At 34.5% G+C, this 20461-nt stretch overlaps 2 protein-coding genes across 4 annotated transcripts; one reads left to right on the forward strand and one right to left on the reverse strand.

Moving 5' to 3' along the window:
• The first annotated feature begins 252 nt into the window (after positions 1–252).
• On the forward strand, positions 253–2515 carry LOC124841365 (UPF0481 protein At3g47200-like). Of its 3 annotated transcripts, XM_047317625.2 has the most exons (3): positions 254–459; positions 1005–2280; positions 2362–2515. In XM_047317625.2, exons 2-3 carry the CDS (start codon positions 1017–1019, stop codon positions 2367–2369), a joined length of 1272 nt encoding a protein of 423 aa, XP_047173581.2. In that variant the 5' UTR covers positions 254–459; positions 1005–1016; the 3' UTR covers positions 2370–2515. The 3 variants fall into 3 exon arrangements, with proteins under 3 accessions (XP_087968195.1, XP_047173581.2, XP_087968196.1); XM_088112069.1 differs by having other exon boundaries at positions 253–459; positions 1005–2515; XM_088112070.1 differs by lacking the exon at positions 254–459 and adding an exon at positions 481–659 and having other exon boundaries at positions 1005–2515.
• A 984-nt stretch (positions 2516–3499) lies between these two features.
• RH39 lies at positions 3500–18204 on the reverse strand. The gene is made up of 9 exons (XM_088112066.1): positions 17618–18204; positions 16078–16173; positions 15816–16004; positions 15594–15734; positions 15235–15375; positions 5509–5651; positions 4635–4764; positions 4488–4536; positions 3500–4102 (listed from the first exon to the last, which is right to left on the reverse strand). Exons 1-9 carry the CDS (start codon positions 18170–18172, stop codon positions 3648–3650), a joined length of 1899 nt encoding a protein of 632 aa, XP_087968192.1. The 5' UTR covers positions 18173–18204; the 3' UTR covers positions 3500–3647.
• Between the last annotated feature and the right edge of the window lie 2257 nt (positions 18205–20461).

Here is a 20461-nt window from a genome sequence, read left to right on the forward strand (position 1 = left end):
GCAAAATAGAAAATTTAAAAGAAATAAAAGATAAAGAAATTTAAATTAATAAGTAGAGAAATATTTGTCACATTAAATTAGAGTCTCACATATAAAAATAAAAATTCTAAAAATGAACTTAGGGAAAATCGTCACTTTTTAACATTTTCACAAACTTTTTAACACTTCTAGTGTTACAATGCTAATTTATATCTACATTAATACACTAACAATATATGCGTCCCTAATGCAAAGATAAAACAAAACAAGAAGAGAGTTAACCCGAAAAGCTAATAAAATATGCTGGACAATGGGTCCATATATTATACATAACAGTACAATTCACTAGATAATCCACTAATGAACTTCAATTTCTAGCCACTAGATTTTGGAACAGTGTTCATGCATGATGGTGTTGTTGCTGAGTTGAGGACTGGTGATTTTAATTGCTGAAGATCAATCATATTCTCAACATCTCAGGTTCTTTCTCCTCCTTTTTCCTTTTTTCAGTTCCAATCTTCTTCGATTTCGATGCATCCACGAATATATTGTTCTTTGCACTAACTATTATAGCTGGAGAGGGTCTGTGTTGAACCTGGGGAGTTAGGCGTCCTACTTGTTGGTTCAAATGCTTATTGAATTCAGATTTTTTCTTTTAAGTGGGTTGATTTTTTGGTGTTGTAAGTATATAATTCTGCTTTAGTGTCAAATGAATTATCATCGATCTTGGAACCATATTTTCTGATAGAAAAATCCTAATTATAATGCAACTTGTTTTTAACAGCTTGACCAGTGTTGTATGTTGAGCAGTGCGTACTTAATGATATTTTTACTAAATAGTGAGATATTTTCTCTTTTTTTTTTATTAATGTAAAAGATGTTTTATATCAATTTTAAAAATATCTGTTATATCAATCATGTATAAGAATGCTTATTAAAAATAAGTATTTATAATTACTTCCACCTTTAAAAATGTTATTTTAAAATCCTAAATCCTAATGTTTGCATAATTTTTTATGTTACAGAGTTTTAACCAAATGGGAGGACGATCGAGAGATGTATCAATTGAAATAGAACGTTTAGAGAGAGAATGGACTCAGATGCTTCAAAATGTGAAACCTCCAGAGATGGATGAAATCAATATGCAATGCATTTATAGGGTACCAGCAAATATTCGTCAAAATAATCCCAAAGCTTACACACCTCAAATGGTTTCAATTGGCCCTTATCATCACAATAGTTTTGGGGCATCGGAAGAGCTTAAACTGAAATATCTCAAGGGATTTCTAAATCGAACAGGACTACTTATGAGAGTATTTGCTGTCAAAATTAAAGAGTTGGAAGAAACCATTCGAAGTTGCTATGAAGGGCCTATCCAATATAATAGTGATGAGTTCTTAAAGATGATTTTAGTTGATGCTTGCTTCATAATTGAGCTTTTTCTAAGATGGCATAAACTCAGGGATTGGGTGGAAAAAGAACCTTTGTTCCTACAAACAAGGGTGTTAATACAAATTCAGAAGGACTTGCTACTGTTGGAAAATCAACTTCCATTCTTAGTTTTTGAAGAACTTTACAACCTCACTGGTATGAATGAGAAATTTCTTGACATTACTTTCAACTTTTTTGAAAGAAAAAGTTTAGGAAACGTGTGTCCAAGAGAGTCTCCAAAACACTTCACAGATTTGCTAAGATGTTCTATAATATCATCATCAAAGCTTGGTCTTGGAAAACAGGAAGAAGGCGAAGTTATTGAACATGTATACAGCGCAAGCCAACTGATGGAGGCAGGTCTTGAGTTCAAAGTCAGTCCAAATAAAAGCTTCCTTGACTTGACCTATTCTAAACATGGAGTTTTGAGCATGCCAATCTTTAATATACATGACAGTACAGAACTTCTGTTCAGGAATATGATGGCATATGAACATGGAAACCTTTCTGCTACTAACATCATTACTCAATATGTAGTGATTCTATATTTTCTTATCAATACTGAAAAAGATGTGAACATACTTGTTGATAAGAAACTTATTGTCAATTGGACTGGTGATGCTAATAAAGTGGTTACAATGATTAACAATCTCACCTCACACCTTAGCATGCCACATTTCAATTCTCACTATTTCTCCATCTGCAAAAGCTTAAATGAATTCTATGAAAACCCTCGCAACAAGTACAAGGCTATCTTCATACACGAATACTTCAACACTCCTTGGAAAATAGCATCTACTACTGCTGCAATTATGCTACTTTTCCTCACGTTTATTCAGACTGTATGTTCAATCATCACACTCTTTCATGGTAAGAAATCATGACATATCAATAGTTAACTACAGATATGAGCTATTGCAACTGATAAAATTAGCTACGTTAAATTTGCAGGTAATTAAAGAAAGGATTCATTAAATAAGCAACAGTTGGTGAAGAAAGTATTTTGATGATTGTATTTGATTGTCTCATTATCAGGAAAACTTTGTAATGTTATTTACTGTGTTGTTATTTTTCTTTCAATGAATATTCAACTTGTTTTCTAATATTTCTATTTGGATGTTAACTTTAACTACTTTTTATTCACAAGTAACCATGTTGCGAGCTCTTAGATTACTAAAAAAATTAACTTGTAAAATGTACATTTTTCCTAGAATAAAATGCACTGTGCTTATTCTGAGTTCCTTCCTTAACAATTTGAGTCCGTATAACCTCCTTGAATAACCATGGATGAACAGAGCTATTGTATCTTGTAACAGTTAGCAAGAATATATCATTGAGTCAATGTCTTCTTTTAAGCATATATCCCTTTACTACCAATATATCACAATATCATTCCACTTGATGATTGTTATCCCATTTGATCTTATAGACTCATTTGCAACCTCTTGAGAAGAGGAAGAGTATGAGTTGATAATTACACAAAAATACGACACAATAGCTATCCGAGTTAGAAGATGAGGTGGAATAGGAGAAGGATGAGTTAGAAGTGATAGCAACATCATTATCTCCATAATAAAAATTTATAAAAAAAATTATATTATTTTCTTAAAGATAAATAATATTATTTACAAATTTAAATTTTATTCTAATAAAAATTTGCATGACATGCATATATATATATATATATATATATATATATATATATATATATATATATATATATATATAATATTCTCAATAATAAAATGTAGAAAAAAATAAATACTTTATTATAAATAAATAATATTGTTTTCATATTTAAAATTTTAAATCAAGTTAACTACTTATTTTTTACAAAAATTGAATTGAAAAAATCGATTAGGGCCTAAATCCTTCCCCTTTTCCAGCAAACATTATATTTACTTTTCAGTTTCTGAAATGTTTTTTATATATTATATATTATATTATGATCCTGCATACAATATTCATGACTTGTTTGACATACATTGAAAACAGAAACTGATAGATTTTTTTGGGGACGTAAAGGCAGGAATTAAAATCTTATCGACTAAAATGTTTATCCATTAAATTAATCATGTATAATAATAGCTACCAGAAAAAGAAAAAAATATTAAATTATTATAATATTATAATAATTTTACTACAGAATTCTTATCTAACAGAAAAATTCTTATCTAGTACACAAAATTGAGAGGCATTTACTCCCTAGAAGATACAAATATGACGCAGAATTCACTTCACAAAACCGAACCATTGTTATTTGAAGATGATTTTTTTCCCCGAAAACCAACCACATTGAGTTTAGAATTCGTAGATTTGGTGGTACTGACCACTTTACCTGTTTGCCTCTTATCTGAAGAACCTTTTCTAATGGTGCTACTTGCCCTAGAAGAATTCCCAGATTTTGAAACGTTAATCCCTTTTTTCATAGATTTGACAGGTGAAGCTTTGCCAGATTTTATACCTGATCCATTATTTCCAGAACTGGAACGACTACCAAATTTGCCCTTGACTTTTGAAACTTGAACCATTTTTCTACCCTTTCCTTTCTGCTCTGTGATTTGGGTCCTTGCAGTGTCCCTTCGAACACTTTCTTTTGTGATAGCCTCCAAACTCTCATTGTTCCTTATTGCTTCCTCTATTTTGCTGGCCAAGTCCAAGTCCTTTTTAGCAACTAAACTTGTTACCTTCCCTGCATAAGAAAAGAGCATTTTAGATCTTCCAACTACAGCAACATATTTGTAACACTCATAATGCAATGTCTAATGTACGAAATAGAAGAAACCCGATATGATACACACCAAGAATATTTTCTTCCTTTCTTTGCTTCGGTATATAATGACCAATTTTTTACCCCAGTTAGAAATGCTCCATGCAGGTTTTTAAAATCAAATAGATAGTAATCAATTTTATCTTCTAGTTTATAAGCAATTTCAACTATAAGATTTGGTGACCAAGAACATTGTCTGCAGCTTCCAATTTACAAATACTAAGGCAAAAACACTGCTTGTAAAATAAAGATCAGGATTATCGATTGAGATAAACTGATTAAATTAAATTATATAAGAATTTGTTACCTTTTGCACCCATACGAGCAGTTCTACCTGTGCGATGAAGGTAGTCAATCTAAAATAGAAAGGAAAAAGAATATCAAAAGGGGAAGGCAGAAAGAAGGTACTCTGACCCAATAGGCCACTAAATAAATTAATAGATGTGATGCTCACAGAATTCAAGGGGAAGTCAAACATCACAACTTGATCTACATCCAAGTCTAGACCCCTAGCAGCCAGGTCTGAGCAAACCAACGTAGGACAATCATCACCATCACTCTTAAACTTTCTGAGATTTTCAACCCTGAATTCAAGAGAAAAACAACATAAATAAGTGGGCATGACAGGAAACAGAGCATCAGAGAAGCACTGGTTCAAATGGAATCATAGGCTCAAAAGCTACCATATGCAATTTTATCGTACACAAATTTCATTTATTGTTTGGCCCATTCTTTCTCTATTTTCTTTGGTCATTAATCACTCTAGCTGCCCAGTAGTATCAGGTCAATGAGTTGTCTAATAAGCAGTGCCCATCTTCTCTAATGACATTTTAATTTATGTCATTGTATTTGAAACCCATCACAAGTTTTGCAAGAATCATGTATAGTATTTATTGTTATACAATGAGTAAAATTTTCTTGGTTAATTTAGCAGTTATTCGGAGTCCCCAAAGCAGAGGGTATTGTTGTCTTCTGATCATTGAAAGTTTTAGAATAAAAACAGGCGTGAAGTCAGTGTATCGTATCATATTTATTGTAAGCCTCATTGCTAAAATATATTTGACATTTTTCACTTTCTATTACCTCTTTTCCATGGGTTGAATTTCTTTAAAGTAAGATGCCCCTAATTTGAAATAAATTACCTACCTTCAAAACTTGCCCAGTTCAAATCAACATTGAATATACCCTTTCAATTTACATATCTCCTCATTTTAAAGCTTAGAGTCAAATTCAACAGTTACAGTGTGCCTATTCATGATCAGCTTAATTCTGTGCCATAACAAAATAAAGAGGAAGAAGTAGAGAAGAATTTCAACATAGCACATTACCTTTGCTCTGCTGGTACCTCACCATGGTAGTTTACAGTAGAAATCTGATTTTCACCAAGAAAATGATCCACAGCACGACTAGAATCCAATGTATTGCAGAAAACCATCACCCTGTTACCCTTTGCAAGGCTTGGTTCTAGTACCTAACATCACGTGATCAGAAAACATATAATGAAAACCCAATAAATCAAGAAAGCACCCTAGCCAACAACAGTGATAATGCAACACAGGTTAGTCAAAGAGTGACTCAACCAACCAGTTCACATAAACCAAAGAACAGTTTAAAAACAACAATTACTCAAATATCAAACATGAAACAATTCAAATGCTGAACAAGTACAAAATTAAAAAAACATGTCAAGCCCTAATTGGAGGTTTTTTTTCTTCATCATATCTTATGATAAATCTTAATCCTATCTAGTTCGGTTTAATGGAAAAAATTATTCTGCTTGGGAATTTCAATTTAAACTATTTGTCAAAGGCAAAGATTTATGAGGTCATACTGATGGCAAAATTCCAGCACCTACAAGTCCAGCAGATTTGGAAAAATGGGAAACCAAAGATGCCCAAATCATGACTTGGATACTTAGCTCTATTAAGCCTCATTTCATTTTTAATTTGCACGGCCTTATAACACTGCTAAAGACATGTGGGATTATTTGAAAAAGATTTATCATCAAGACAATGCTGCTTGGAGGTTTCAATTGGAGTATGAGATGGTTAAAATTTCACACAAGGAAGTCTATCAATTGAGAAATATTTTTCTGGTTTTCAAAATCCTTGGGCTGAATATTCCAATATTATTAAGCTGGTATTTATGGTGCAGTCCTCTCTGCTGTCCAAACAGTGCACAAGACTAGCAAGAAGTTGGCAAAAGAAGGTGATGGAGATCATTCTTCAAGAGTAAATTTTGATGATGATAAAAGCAAGTCCAAGATCTTAAAGTGACAACAAAAGATATTGGAAGACTTGTAGTTTATTTATTTATATGATTAAGTCTTTGTAATAAGACATATTAGCGAATAAATTGTGTATAGGACTTTGCTTAGAGTGTCATAAAGCAACATGCACAAAGATCACCCAAGAAAATATTTTATTTATCCAAGAAATTATGTTAAAATCAAAATTTTTAGAAGAATCTCTATTATAATTGATTATCACTGCTGGTAATAGATTATCATAGCAAAAAACAATGTTTTCACAAAAGTTTCTATGATAATAGATTATCACTTCTATTATCAGCGGGAATTGTAACTTGACTCTTTAGTTTCTTAACTTAATTTCAAAAAGGACTTCTATAAATAAAGTGGTAGGCTTTCATTTGAAAACATAGAAGTTAGAGAAGTGTGAGTACTTGAGAACTCTTTGTGGAAAGGCTTTGAAAAACCTAGTGTGGATTAAGTGTTGTTGCTGTTGCTAGGGGAAGTTGTTCATCTTTATGTGATTCAAAGGAGGTGTTCATTCCTTGTGAATTCAAGGAAGGTGTTTCTTCATCTCTTGTGTGACTCAAGAAATGTGTCTTTATTCCTTGTGGGACTCAAAGGAGGCATTCATCCCTTGTGGATTTCAAGGGAAGTGTCTTTCATCTCTTGTGGTTTAAAGAGAGATGCTTTCTATCCTAAACGGTTCTTACTCCTATTTGCAATCTTAGTTTATTTTTAGTGTTTGAGTTAATCCATTTTAAAAAAAATTAAAAATTGGACGTAGGGTCTTTTGATCAAAACTAGTTAAAATTACTTATACAATTTTTTCTTTCCCTACCCTCCTTATTTATCTGCTATTATCTTAAAGAAATCATTTTTATTTTTAGGTCGGATTTTAAAAGGGGGAAATTTTTAAAAAGCATAGTTTTATAAACAAACCAATTCACCCTCTCTTAGTTTTGTCCAAATGCGATTATTTCGAGATTCTAACACAAGAGAGATCAATTCTTGATGAAGTTGCAATCTGACTTTGAAGCCACTCTGTGGCTCCTGAATCTAATATCCAGGAGTGGGCAAAATTTGTATCTGAAACTGTTAGGTACCTAGGTTGGAAACCTAACTATGAACACTAACAGTAGGTACAAACAGTAAAAAAATAATGGGTTCTATTATTGACAGCGATAGAAATCTCTTTACAAAGAATGGTTGGGAGCATAACCTCCCTCCATAATCTGAACCAATACCTTGCACTTCCCTCCATACTAATGTGCGTCAGACGCACCTTTTCTTCCTCTGTCACCCCTTGTAGTTCGAAGAACTTCTCAGAGCGACTGATCCAATTCAATGGGTCGAGTCCCTCAAAGACGGGTAATTCCCCTTGCTTCCTCCCACTGTATTGCCCCTCATGATGTTCAACTTTTCTTTTGCCATTGTTTTTGTTGAAATGTATTAAGTTTATGTTGTTTTGTGAGTGTGTACCCAACTTAAGAAGTGGGTTGTTGGTATTCTATATATATATATATATATATATATATATATATAGAATACCATAACCTTATAAGCATATGAATGAATAAAATGTCTCAGTTAGTTCTTTAACTTGGTATCAAGAGCCAGACCCAGTGTGCCACTGCTGTCGCCACCACTTTTCGCCGCTGTCGCTGCTATCGCCGTCGTTGCCGCCGCTGCCGTCCGCCGATGTCAGGCAAAGTTAAGGGTTAGGTTCACCCCGAGAAGCGTGACCCAACCCTGGTGGTCGCTTCCTCAGAAACCTCCACACGCTCCTCTATGCGCCGCTTCTCTCCGATCTACGCCGGCCACCGTCACGGTTTCGACCGGTGACTAGCGGATCTGGACCGTCTCCTCGAGCGACGGCCAACCTCGTCGGAGTCAAGACCAGACTCCTCTTCACGCGCCGCCTGTCTTCAGCAAGTCTTTGGCGCGTGAGGAACACGCGCCGCCGTCTCGGTGTGAGATCGACACCGCGCCACTACAGACAGTTTCATCGTAGCTTCCTAAGCGTGTTTTGGCCCTTGCTTCGCTGTTTTGGTGGCTGTTGTTTGCACCTAGGATTTTCTCCCTCAAATTTCACAGTCTACTGTTGATGAGCTTCATTTCTTAGTATGATTTGGATAGGGATTCTGATTTCCCATAGTCATAAGACCTTGTCTCTGTTTTGGATCCTACTCACAGACTTAGAATGGCATCCTTTACTAAAATTAATTTCTCCTTATCTGCCACTTCAAGGAGAGGAGCTAATCGAGGAGGCCATGGTAGTCGAAGTGGGTATGTGCAACGCTCATACGAATCAAGAATCTCAAATGAAGAGTATCAAGAATTTTTGAGATACAAGTCTGACAAATCCACTGGCCTTTTTCAGTTTCCTTCAGTGCCAAGTGTGTCAATTGCATGTATCTCACAATCTGTGGAATGTCAAGGTTCATGGATTCTTGATTCAGGTGCCTCAAACCATTTGTCTGGTAACACTCGTTTGTTTTCCTCCATTACCTCTCAAAAAGTTCCTCACTTAGTTACTATTGCCAATGGATCCAAATTGACATCTCAAGGAATTGGCAAAGTGTCCTTATCTCCTTCACTAAACTTAAATTTTGTTTTGTATATTCCTCATTGTCCTTATAATTTAATCTCCTTGACTCAATTGACACGTTGATTAAATTGTTCTATAACCTTTACTGCTACTTCCTTTGTCATACAGGAACATGGTACGGGTCATCGAATTGGAGAAGGATATGAGTCAAGAGGACTGTATTTCCTAAAACCTACCTCTTTTGTTTCTTGCATTTCAACTTCATCTCCTAAAATTTTACATGATCGTTTGGGTCACCCAAATTTGTCTAAGCTGAGGTTGATGGTTCCAAGTCTTAAACACATTCCTGTCTTAGATTGTGAGTCTTGTCAGTTAGGAAAACATGTTAGATCTTCTTATCCAAAGAAATCTGAGACACAATGTAAGTCTATTTTTTCTACCATTCACTCTAATATTTGGGGACCGAGTCGAGTTACTTCCTTTGGTTTTAACTATTTTGTAACCTTCATTGATGAATTTTCTCGGTGTACGTGGGTTTATCTTATGAAAGATAGATCTGAACTTTTAGTCATTTTTATGTCCTTTGTTAATGAAATTAAGAATCAATTTGGAAAGACAATTAAAATTCTCAGAAGTGATAATGCTAAGGAATATTTTTCTGCTGCATTTTCTTCATTTTTATCTTCCAAAGGAATTTTACATCAGTCAACATGTCCTCACACTCCACAACAAAATGGCATAGCTGAGAGAAAGAATAGACATCACATTGAAACAGCACGTTCCCTGATGTTAAATACTAATGTTCCTGTTCATCATTGGGGGATGCAATCCTCACTTCTTGTTTTTTGATCAATAGGATGCCTTCTTCATCTCTTGACAATAAAGTTCCTCACTCCGTGATTTTTCCAAATGATCCTCTTTACCATGTCTCTCCACGTGTTTTTGGGAGCACTTGTTTTGTTCATAATGTCTCCCCAGGTCTTGATAAACTTTCTCCCAAGTCTATTAAATGTGTCTTTTTGGGATATTCTCGCATTCAAAAAGGATATAGATGTTATTCTCCCTCCACAAGAAGGTATTATATGTCTTCTGATGTCACCTTTTTTAAGGATACACCCTTCTTGTCTTCCAAGGAGGATCGTTCATCTGTTGAAGAGATGCTTCCTATACCATCATGTGATCCCTTGGTCATTCCCGCTTCTCCATCTTCAGCTCAAACTTAGAATGCACAAGATATTGTTGAACCACCTTCCTCCTTGCCTAAAGATCCTCGAGACTCAACTCCTTCTCCATCAGATTCCCAGACCATGGATCCTTCATCCTCCTCGTCCTCTCTTGACTCAAATCAGGCTTGGCCTATTGCTCTTTGGAAAGGTATTCGATCTACTCGTAATCCTTATCCTGTTTATAATTTTTAAAGTTACCATCGTCTGTCTCCTACATATTTCTCCTTTGTTTCCTCCCTTTCTAACATCAAAGTTCCTAATAATGTTCGTGAGGCACTTGATCACCCTGGATGGCGACAAGCCATGATTGATGAAATGCAGGCACTTGACAATAGTGGCACTTGGGAACTTGTACCTCTTCCTCCTGATAAGAAACCTGTGGGATGCAGATGGGTATATGTTACGTACCTGAGTACGTAAACTAGCCAAATACACCCTTTCACACTCTCACACACGTAATAGAACAATAAACTAATAACAATGGATGAATGAATCTCTTTTATTGATGGTAATATCTGAATAAACAAGGGTAAACAATAATTGGGAGTATAACCTCCTTCAATTACTTTGGGAGCATAACCTCCCTCACAAGACAATAATGTCTGTCACACAACTCAATAATCAAAAGCCTCCCTTTAACCCTAGACTCTCCCTTTTATTTAAATTAATTATTTCCTAAATAAAATATTTCCTTAGAATAAAATATTTCCTTAGAATAAAATATTTTCCTAGAATAAAATATTTCCCTAGAATAAAATCTTTCTCTAGAATAAAATATAAATATAAAATCTTTCCCTAGAATAAAATATGAATATTGTTCTAAATAAAATATTTCCCTAAGATATATTCTTATTTACTATAATTATTTCTAAATATTTCCCGCCTTCCACCGTTCAGCCTGGTCGCTCCCCGCCTTCCACCGTTCGGCTTGGTCGCTCCCTGCCTTCTACCATTTGGCCTGGTCTCTCCCCATCTTCCACCGTTCGGTCCCCTTCTCCTTCTATACTTTCTCCTCTCATATACTTTCCAACCCCTAACATTATCCCTACCTTAGATCGTAACAGTATATGCTATTAAAGTTGGTCTTACTGGTGCCATTGATCGTCTTAAAGCTCGTCTAGTCGCAAAGGGATATACTCAGGTTTATGGTCTCGACTATTGTGATACTTTTTCTCCTGTGGCCAAAATCAGTAGTGTTCATCTATTTCTTGCCATGGTTGCCATTAGACAGTGGCCACTTCACCAATTGGACATTAAAAATGCCTTTCTTCATGGTGATCTGGAAGAGGAGATATACATGGAGCAACCTCCTGGATTTAGTCGTGTTGCTCAGGGGGAGTCTAAGTTAGTTTGTAAATTACGTCGTTCACTCTACCGCTTGAAACAATCACCTCGAGCTTGGTTTGGTAAATGTAGCCATGTTGTGCAACAATTTGGATTAAAACGATGTGAAGCAGATCATTCAGTGTTTTATGGGCATTCTACTCCTGATAAATGTGTTTATCTTATGGTTTATGTTGATGATATTGTGATTACAGGAAATGATGTTGCGAGAATTGCTCAATTAAAGGATCATTTGTTCAACCACTTCCAAACCAAAGACTTAGGCCGTTTGAAATACTTCCTTGGTATTGAAGTGGCACAATCAAAAGAAGGAGTCATCATTTCACAAAGAAAATATGCCTTTGATATTTTGGAGGAAACAGGTCTGACAGATTGCAAGCCCATTAATAGTCCTATGGACTCAAATAAAAAATTAATAAGAGACCATGGTGAACCTTTCTCAGATCCAGAAAGATACAGAAGGTTGGTTGAAAAACTAATCTATCTCACCATAACAAGACCTGATCTTTCTTATGCAGTGGGAGTTGTGAGCCAATTTATGCAAAATCCTCAAATTGATCATTGGAATGTCGTGGTACGCATCCTTAGATATGTAAAAGGGAATCCAGGTCATGGACTGTTGTATGAGAACAAGGGAAGTACTGAGTTAGAAGGATATTGTGATGCAAATTGGGCTGGTTGTCCGAATGATCGAAGATCTACCACAGGATATTGTGTACTCCTTGGAGGGAACCTTGTATCATGGAAAAGCAAGAAACAAAGTGTTGTTGCTCGATCTAGTGCAGAAGCTGAATACCGATCTATGGCCATAGCTACATGTGAACTTATATGGATCAAACAACTCCTTCAAGAATTAAAATTCTGTGAAAATAAGCCTATGAAGTTGTATTGTGATAACCAAGCAGCTCTTCACATTGCCTCCAATCCAGTGTTCCATGAGAGAACAAAACATATAGAAATTGATTGTCATTTCATCAGAGAGAAGTTGTTGTCCAAGGATCTCATTACAGAATTTGTCAATTCTAATGAACAATTTGCAGATATTTTGACTAAGTCTTTAAGAGGGCCTAGGATTCAGTTTATATGTTCCAAGCTTGGTGCATATGATTTGTATGCTCCAGCTTGAGGGGGGTGTTGAAATGTATTAAGTTTATGTTGTTTTGTGAGTGTGTACCCAACTTAAGAAGTGGGTTGTATTCTGTCATGGTATTCTATATATATATATATATATAGAATACCATAACCTTATAAGCATATGAAAGAATAAAATGTCTCAGTTAGTTCTTTAACTGTTTTCTTCACGCCTATCCCTCCTGTCCTCATCGACAGATGCTTGGCTCCCATCTAAGTGTCCATCCTAGTTCCTGTTTCGTCCACCCAATATTTGCATGATTTTTTGTAAGTCTTGACGCATCGCGGCCGTTTCTTGCCGTATTTCTTGCATATTTCTTTTCCATTCTACCATGCTCCTTTCGCTGGTCCTCCTCTCCAAGGTATTGTCTCTTCCTTCCACCACACTTATCCTCCCTTCGATTCTATTCTCCAAAGCGGTAGCTTGCCCACCGTCTTGCTTCGCCTTTAATTGGATCCGGTAGTTTCATGATAACGTCTTGATCCCTTCTTGATCCGGAACCCCTCTCCTAAGGATAACCGCAAGTTCTCCTGTTGATACGGCAGCGCTCTGGATGATCCGGTCGCTTCTCGAAACGGCAGGTCGGACCAATTGTTAGGTACCTGGGTTGGAAACCTAACTATGAACACTAACAGTAGGTAGAAACAGTAAAGAAAGAATGGGTTCTATTATTGACAGCGATAGAAATCTCTTTACAAAGAATGGTTGGGAGCATAACCTCCCTCTTCTGGTAAAAGTCCAGACTTTACAAAAGAATACTCAATGCCCTCTATAGAGTTACAAGAGCTTTATTTATAGCAGCTCTGATCCACTCCCTTATTAAAACAGAAACCTCTACACCCTTGATCGTTCAGTCCTGCACCCCACACACCCTTAACCGTTCGGTCTTTCACCATTCAGCTCAACCAAGAGAATATGGAATCTTACCAGAATGTATCAAAGCACACATACCTATAGGCTTGTCCATCTTACTCCAAAAGGATCTTACTCTTTCTATCTCTTCATGATTCAGTTACCCAATCTCTCCATTCTATCCAATTACGAGTTTAGTTGTCCTTGGCCTCCCTTCTTTTGGTTGTGAAATTTCTGGCCCCATCCTTGGCTGGGTGGTTTCCCATGTAGTTTCCAAACTTCTCCTTAATGTGACATGGTTTCTTGCAGTAAGGACACCACACTTCTTGTTTCTTTTCTCCTGTCGTAAAATCGTTCTTCTTCTGGTTAACCACCATTATTGCTCCTTCTTCTACCTTCATTGTTGTACTTTCCTTACTTTGGATAATGGCTAAGATAAAGGGAATGGAAAATCTAAGTGCAGCGATGAAGGCTGCATGAAGATGATGATGATCATAGCAACAATGCAAATACGGATAACGGCTGGCAGCGATGAAGGCTAACAGTTCTTTTTAGGGTTGCATAGCTATGAAGGCTTTAAGAAATTTACGTTACGGTCAGAGGCCCTGGTAGGATACTAAGAGTCTATGAGAGAAGGAAGAGAACATAGACTGTTAATGCGTTAGTTAACTACTATGACTAAGGGGGATGCTTTTGTTGTATTGCAGGGGGGTAGTTAGTTAGTCTGTTGGGGGAAAAGAGCAACCTATATAAGGGTTGTATAATTCATTAGAGGGGTAGCAATTGTTTCATTGTTGTATAGACAGGACAATTCATATCCTGTGGAGGTGGGATTCATCCCCCTTTTGGAGGCTTGTACAGTTGGGAATTCGATACAGAAGAAATATACAATTCTTTTCTTCTTTCTGGTGTTGGCTGTGTGTTTTACTATTGCGTATTGATAGTTCTTGGTCCTTCTCGACCCAAGAACCTATCAGGCTCCTAGGACCAGGAGCTTTGGTACCATCTTAAATTTGGAAGGGAAGAATTTCTTTATTTCTCACTCACAATTATTAGGCCAGCTGACCTATATTTATAGGTGTGTTCTGAGATAAAAACAGAAATTAAAAAATAAAACAGTAAACAATCTTAGAGAGAATAATCCCTATAATTATGAGATTTTATTCTTGTTACAATCTCCTAATATCAAATTCAGAATCAAATCTAACCAAACAAACAAAATAAAAGATAAATATAAATTTCCTTAAATAAAGCCTAAATTCACGGCGTGCTTCTAGACACTTACGAGTCAAAGCCAAGGGTAATCTAAATATGAGATGTCCTTTAAGGACAAAATCATGACAAAAGTTCTAGACTCCAAAATGGACAATACATTGAATAAGGTGATCGATCCTAATGATACAATCTTAATGGACTTGAGGTAAGAACAAATACAATCATTAGTAACTAGTGTACACATATTCCCTCTATTATACTTTTTTAGAGTCAGTTGGTACCATCAAGTCCTAACTCTAAATAATAACAGCCTAGACTAATATCTCATTAGCTAAAGTGAAAGAAAAACAGCCTGCGTGAGACTTAATCCCAGGACCAAATAATCCCAAACAGACTTGGTGCCCCTTGATTGCACATCCCAACACAAACTAAAATTATCAACCATTGGTTGACACATGTCAAACACGCCAAAATTTATAACTATACCTGCAGTAATGCTTCAAGCTTGTTCTCAGAACCTGAAAGTCTAATAAAATCATGACGAGCTGAAGAAATCTTCTTATGCAATGTTGATGTGCGCAGATGAACAATGCCTTGAAACTCTTCATCAATCAGCTTTTGAACAGCCTGCAAGACTCAAAGAAATCAATACTGAAGTTCATTGTCAAAATTGATCATGAAAAATGCATTACACTTAATATAATAGGGATTGTCCAGAATTCAAGAAAGTGAAAAACAACCACGGGACTAACATTTATATAGAAGGGCACCCATTTTATGAATAACCTTCTAAACCATTAGTATTTAATTTGCGTGTAGCCAACAAGAATATGGTGCACACACACCTTTGTCATGGTTGCAGTTACCAAGATAGTCTGAAAACCAAGGCCATCAGGTTTTGAAGCGCGATTTTTTAATGGGCCCAGAAACTTGCGTATATCAGGACCAAAACCCCGATCAAACATTGTGTCTGCCTCATCCAATACCTGCAAAGCAAAGACCATCATCAGCAAGTGAAGCTTAAACTCAATGTTGTTATTAAAAACTGTCAATTGTGAGATACTCACCAAGTATTTGATGTCACCATACACCATGTTTCCCTCCTCAATATGCTGAAGAACCCTTCCAGGGGTACCAACTACCATATCAATGGGGTTGTTAAGGGAATCCTCCTGAGGCCTAATCCGGCCACCACCACTTACCATGGTACACCTAAATCGGGCATGATGGCTTATCGATTTTGCTACTCGAAAAACCTATAAAGCCCACTTCATATTAATGTAATCCAACTTAATAAGGAGTGATTTATACAACTTAAATGCAGCTAACCTGCTCAGATAACTCCCTTGTAGGACACAATACAACAGCTCGCGGACGCCTGGGCTTCAACAGTATTCCATTCAATTGTTCATCCCGTCGTAGCAACTACAGGTATATCAACAAATTAACAGTGCCTCAGCTGCCAAAATAAATGCCTACACAAGTTTGCCTCAGCTAAATCTAAATAACAGTCCAAGACAAGTCAGTGCAAACATTTTTCACTCTAAGATTATAATAAAAGTTATGTTCGGGAAAGTGAACTATATTGACCAACATATTCTCATGTTTGGTAAAGGAAAGTAAAGTTAGGAATAGAAAAAACAAATAGTGAACTAGGGATCTTATTCTCATTTCAAGGTATCAAAAGAGTGACTAAATTTTTAAGTAAACTAAGGAATAGCACATACTCATGTTTCATACAAGTTTTGCCAAAAACAACCCCGCAGAGGTTTATTCTTGTTTATTCCCATGAAAATAAAATGTTTGTCTCACTTCTTATTCCCATGGTGAAAGAACTGTATTTTTCATTCTCGTGAAAATGGAAGTTACTTTCTAACATAGCTACTCATCTTCACTACATTTTTTACAATCCTACTTTTATTTTTCAATTCAATATATTTTAATTACTCTTCTGAAATTATTAAAAGGCAGCCAAACATGCTCAAAGGATCAATATTCCTCATCGTAATATTACAGTAGATAAAATATTATACCTTGAAAACTCTTCAAAGTTTAAAAATTAAAAATTAAAAAAACATCCATATAAATCTTAGGATGAATGACAATTTTGGTCCTTGAATGTGTACATCTATGTCTATTTTAATTCTTAAATGTGTAAATAGATGACAATTTAGTCCGTAAAAGACCAAAAAAGTATTATTTAGTAACTGAATGTGTGATTAAATTTGGCTGGACCACTTCATTCTTAAGCTGGAATATTTAAGAACCAATTTGATACCGAGTTATATTTTTGACAACCAAATTGACAGTAAATAGTAAAATTTAAAACCAATTTGTTTTTAAGTTATACAAAAGGATGTAATTGTCTAACTTCTTTCACATTGGGGACAAACTGGGAACTTTCTTTCTTTCTCGTACTGAAATTTCATACATTCAGGAACTCATTTAGCCTAAAAGTTATGTAGGAGCATAGGTAGTGTCTAACACTCTTAAGTGTACACAACGTAGACATGTTACTATCTTAAAATTTTTAGATCATCTCCAATGCACAGTTCATAGTCAATGTCATAAGCTTAAAATTTGTGTCTTATATGACACCTTATTCGAACATGCTAATGTGACATGAAATGAATTCGAAGACCTAGATATAAATTAGTCCTTAGTTCACAAGAATTAAAAAAAAAAATGGTTTCAACTTTTGAAAAGTTAAATTATAAACAAATAAAATTATTGAAGTGTAGGATTGCATTGGAACAAAAATGCCAAGGTATTATAAATTATATGAGAGTATAATATAAATAACATTCTTTGTGTTGGAAATGAACTTAGCTCACAAATTTCCATTTTCAAAACGAATGCAGAACAACACCTGAACAAGAGGAAGCAAGTAGGCGAGGGTTTTGCCAGAGCCAGTATGCGACCCCAAAACGACACTCTTCTCTTCCAAAACGGCGGGGATGCCAATTCCCTGTATCTCAGTGGGTACATCAATCCCCATTTCACTAACCGCCGCCATAACTTCTTCACTCACTCCCAACTCCTCGAAACTGGCAACCACCTTCTTCTCCTTCTTCGCCTTCTCTTTCTCAGCCTCCGCAACGGCGGCGCCCCTGGCCTTCTTCCTCGGTTCGGGGGCGATTCTCGCGGCATCCCTGAGGTGTCGCGCCCGGAGCCTCTCGAGGAGTAAAGAATGCTTCGCGTCGGCGCTTTCCGGCGCAGCAGCGACGGAGCAGAGTGGGCGGAAGCGGGGGAGAAGAGGGAGGGCTTTGCGTAGTGGGACGCGCTTGGCGAGGAAGCGCGTGAAGGAAGAATAAGAAGAAGAGGAAGAAAGGGAGAAGGTGAAGAGGGTTCTTCCTGTAGCTCCCGCCATGGCTGCAAACTGTGGGGATTTTAGGGTCACATAACAGAGAGGTGCTTTTAGCATTGTTGATGATAACACTTGTTGCAGAATCAAGATAGTTTTGCAAGCCAAAGAAAAGCAGATGAGATATTTTAAAATTTTAAATTAATGATATATTTAATTTATAAATTTATATATAAAAATAATTACGTTTCAAAATTTATCTTAGAAGATATGGAAATGAGAATTCGTTATTTCCAATTTGTATACAGTTTTTTAAATCGTGAATTTGTAGTTTTGTTGTAATTATTTATGATAATGAAGAAGAAATCATTTTCTCTAACAAAATTATAACTTAAAACATGATTTTAATTATTGAAATAAATTTATGAAAATGTATTCCCTCGCCATAAACATAACTTGTGACATATGCTTCTCTCGTTTAGAGGTGTCAGTCCCTGACCCATGGGTTGACCCTAATCCCTTCTAAAATCAAGCTCCAATTTTCTAGCCCCCATAGGGGGCTTTTTAAAAGCCCCAACCCCTAAAGCCCCACATAAAGTGGGCTGGGGTAGGGTTAGGATGGGGCTAGCCCCTAAACTAAATTAATTCACTTTTAATGTTTTTTTAGTTATTTCTTTTATTTACTTTACAAGTTCAATAATTTTCAAAATTTACATGATATTTAATATCTTTTTAATTAAATATAAATGTATAAATATTGATTTTATAAAAACTTATTTAAAATAATTTTTTCATTATAAGTATATTTTAAATATATAATTTTATTATTTTGGAAAGTTAAAAAAGAAAATTTTTATTATTATTTTTATTTAAAAGAAAATGAAAAAAATTTCAAAAAATAAATTATAAAAGTAACACAGTTGAAAATTCGATTTTTCAATAATCGAATTCTGATATCTATATAAATATTTGAAATATTAATTATGGATAGATTTTAATTTCAAATCTACTGATAGGATAAATTTTTAATATCGGTGTAAAATTTTTATTTTTTATAGTTTGTCATATAAAATTCTTTTGTTGAATGTTTTGTATAGATATATATACATTAAAAAATTAAACCACAAACTTTGTAAAGTTTAAAATTAATTTCACTTAATAAAAGAACTAACTTTTTAGTGAAAATCCTTGTTAGGCAAAATTCTTATAAATATCATATATGTTAGTATACAAGATCTAAATGTAATCCTAGTGGTTATAAAATCATATTTTTTTTCTAACCTTTTAGATTAAATTAATATTTTAAAATCATACTTATCTTTATCCAACAAAGATCGTTTTTATTGAATTATTTATCATAATTGAACCGATTGTAATAAAAAATAATTAAATAATAGATACAATATTTTTAAATAAATATAATGTTATAATTTATAATACTAAAATTAAAATTATTATTGTATTTAATTATTAACATATAAAATAAATAAAAATTATAATAATTATAATAATAAATAAATTACATCAATGTCTCTTAATAAGAAACTAATAAAAAAGACAAATGAATATAATATAAAATATATGAAAAAGACATAAATATATATAAATTGATGTAAATGACTAAATAATACGTTTCATAAATTTTTTTTTAAAAGAATTATATAACTTTGTAAATAATAAATATTAATTTTATTAAATTTGGAAAATTAAAAAAGTTAAAAAGTTATTAAGTCAAAATTTTAACATGTTCACACCAATTAAAAATAATGTAATTTTGATCACAAATCTTAATCGAATGATATTGATTTAAACTAGTGACAAAATAGATTATCATCTATAAATAAATTCGTTAGTCCATCAAAATTTTACATATTAAATTAAATTTTTTAACTTTTAAACCTATTTTATGTGGATATCTCTGAACCATCAAATTTACAAACCAAAATTAAGAAACCAAAATTAAGATGAAAAAATTATCAAAACAAAATTTGAAAATTAAGAAATAATTGTATAAAAGCATTATTATTAAACTAATTAATATAGAAACAGTTATGAAGTAGAAAATTAATTTTATTGGTAAAAAAATATAATTATACATGAATCAATTATGGTTATAAGTTATTACTAACAAAGATAAAATGAAAGCTGGATAAAAAATACATATGATTTGTGATTACTTGTATGATGATATTATGTTTCTAGACGTTAAATTTTGTAAAAAGGAAAGCCCATGGGCTGGCCCTGGCCTATAGGGCTTTAGGGGTTTTTAGCCCTGTGGGCTTTTTTAATAAAGAGTTTTTTTGGCCCTGTGGACTTTTTTGGCCCCAACCCACATGGGCTAGGGCCAAATCTTATTAAAGGGGCTCATTTGAGAGCTCTACTCTCGTTTAGGCTAGATAATGTTCTTAA

The sequence above is a fragment of the Vigna umbellata genome, chromosome 4, assembly GCF_029865625.1.
Source record: "Vigna umbellata cultivar VRB3 chromosome 4, Vumbellata_1.0, whole genome shotgun sequence".
NCBI classification, from domain to species: domain Eukaryota; kingdom Viridiplantae; phylum Streptophyta; class Magnoliopsida; order Fabales; family Fabaceae; genus Vigna; species Vigna umbellata.

Coding starts and splice junctions, on each gene's coding strand:
- LOC124841365 (XM_088112069.1), top strand. CDS start 1,017: ATGGGAGGACGATCGAGAGATGTATCAATTGAAATAGAACGTTTAGAG.
- RH39 (XM_088112066.1), bottom strand. CDS start 18,172: ATGCTAAAAGCACCTCTCTGTTATGTGACCCTAAAATCCCCACAGTTT. Junction 5,652..15,234: donor AGCTTGAAGCATTACTGCAG/GTATAGTTATAA, acceptor ACGTGATGTTAG/GTACTAGAACCAAGCCTTGC. Junction 4,103..4,487: donor TGCTCGTATGGGTGCAAAAG/GTAACAAATTCT, acceptor TTTCTTATGCAG/GGAAGGTAACAAGTTTAGTT.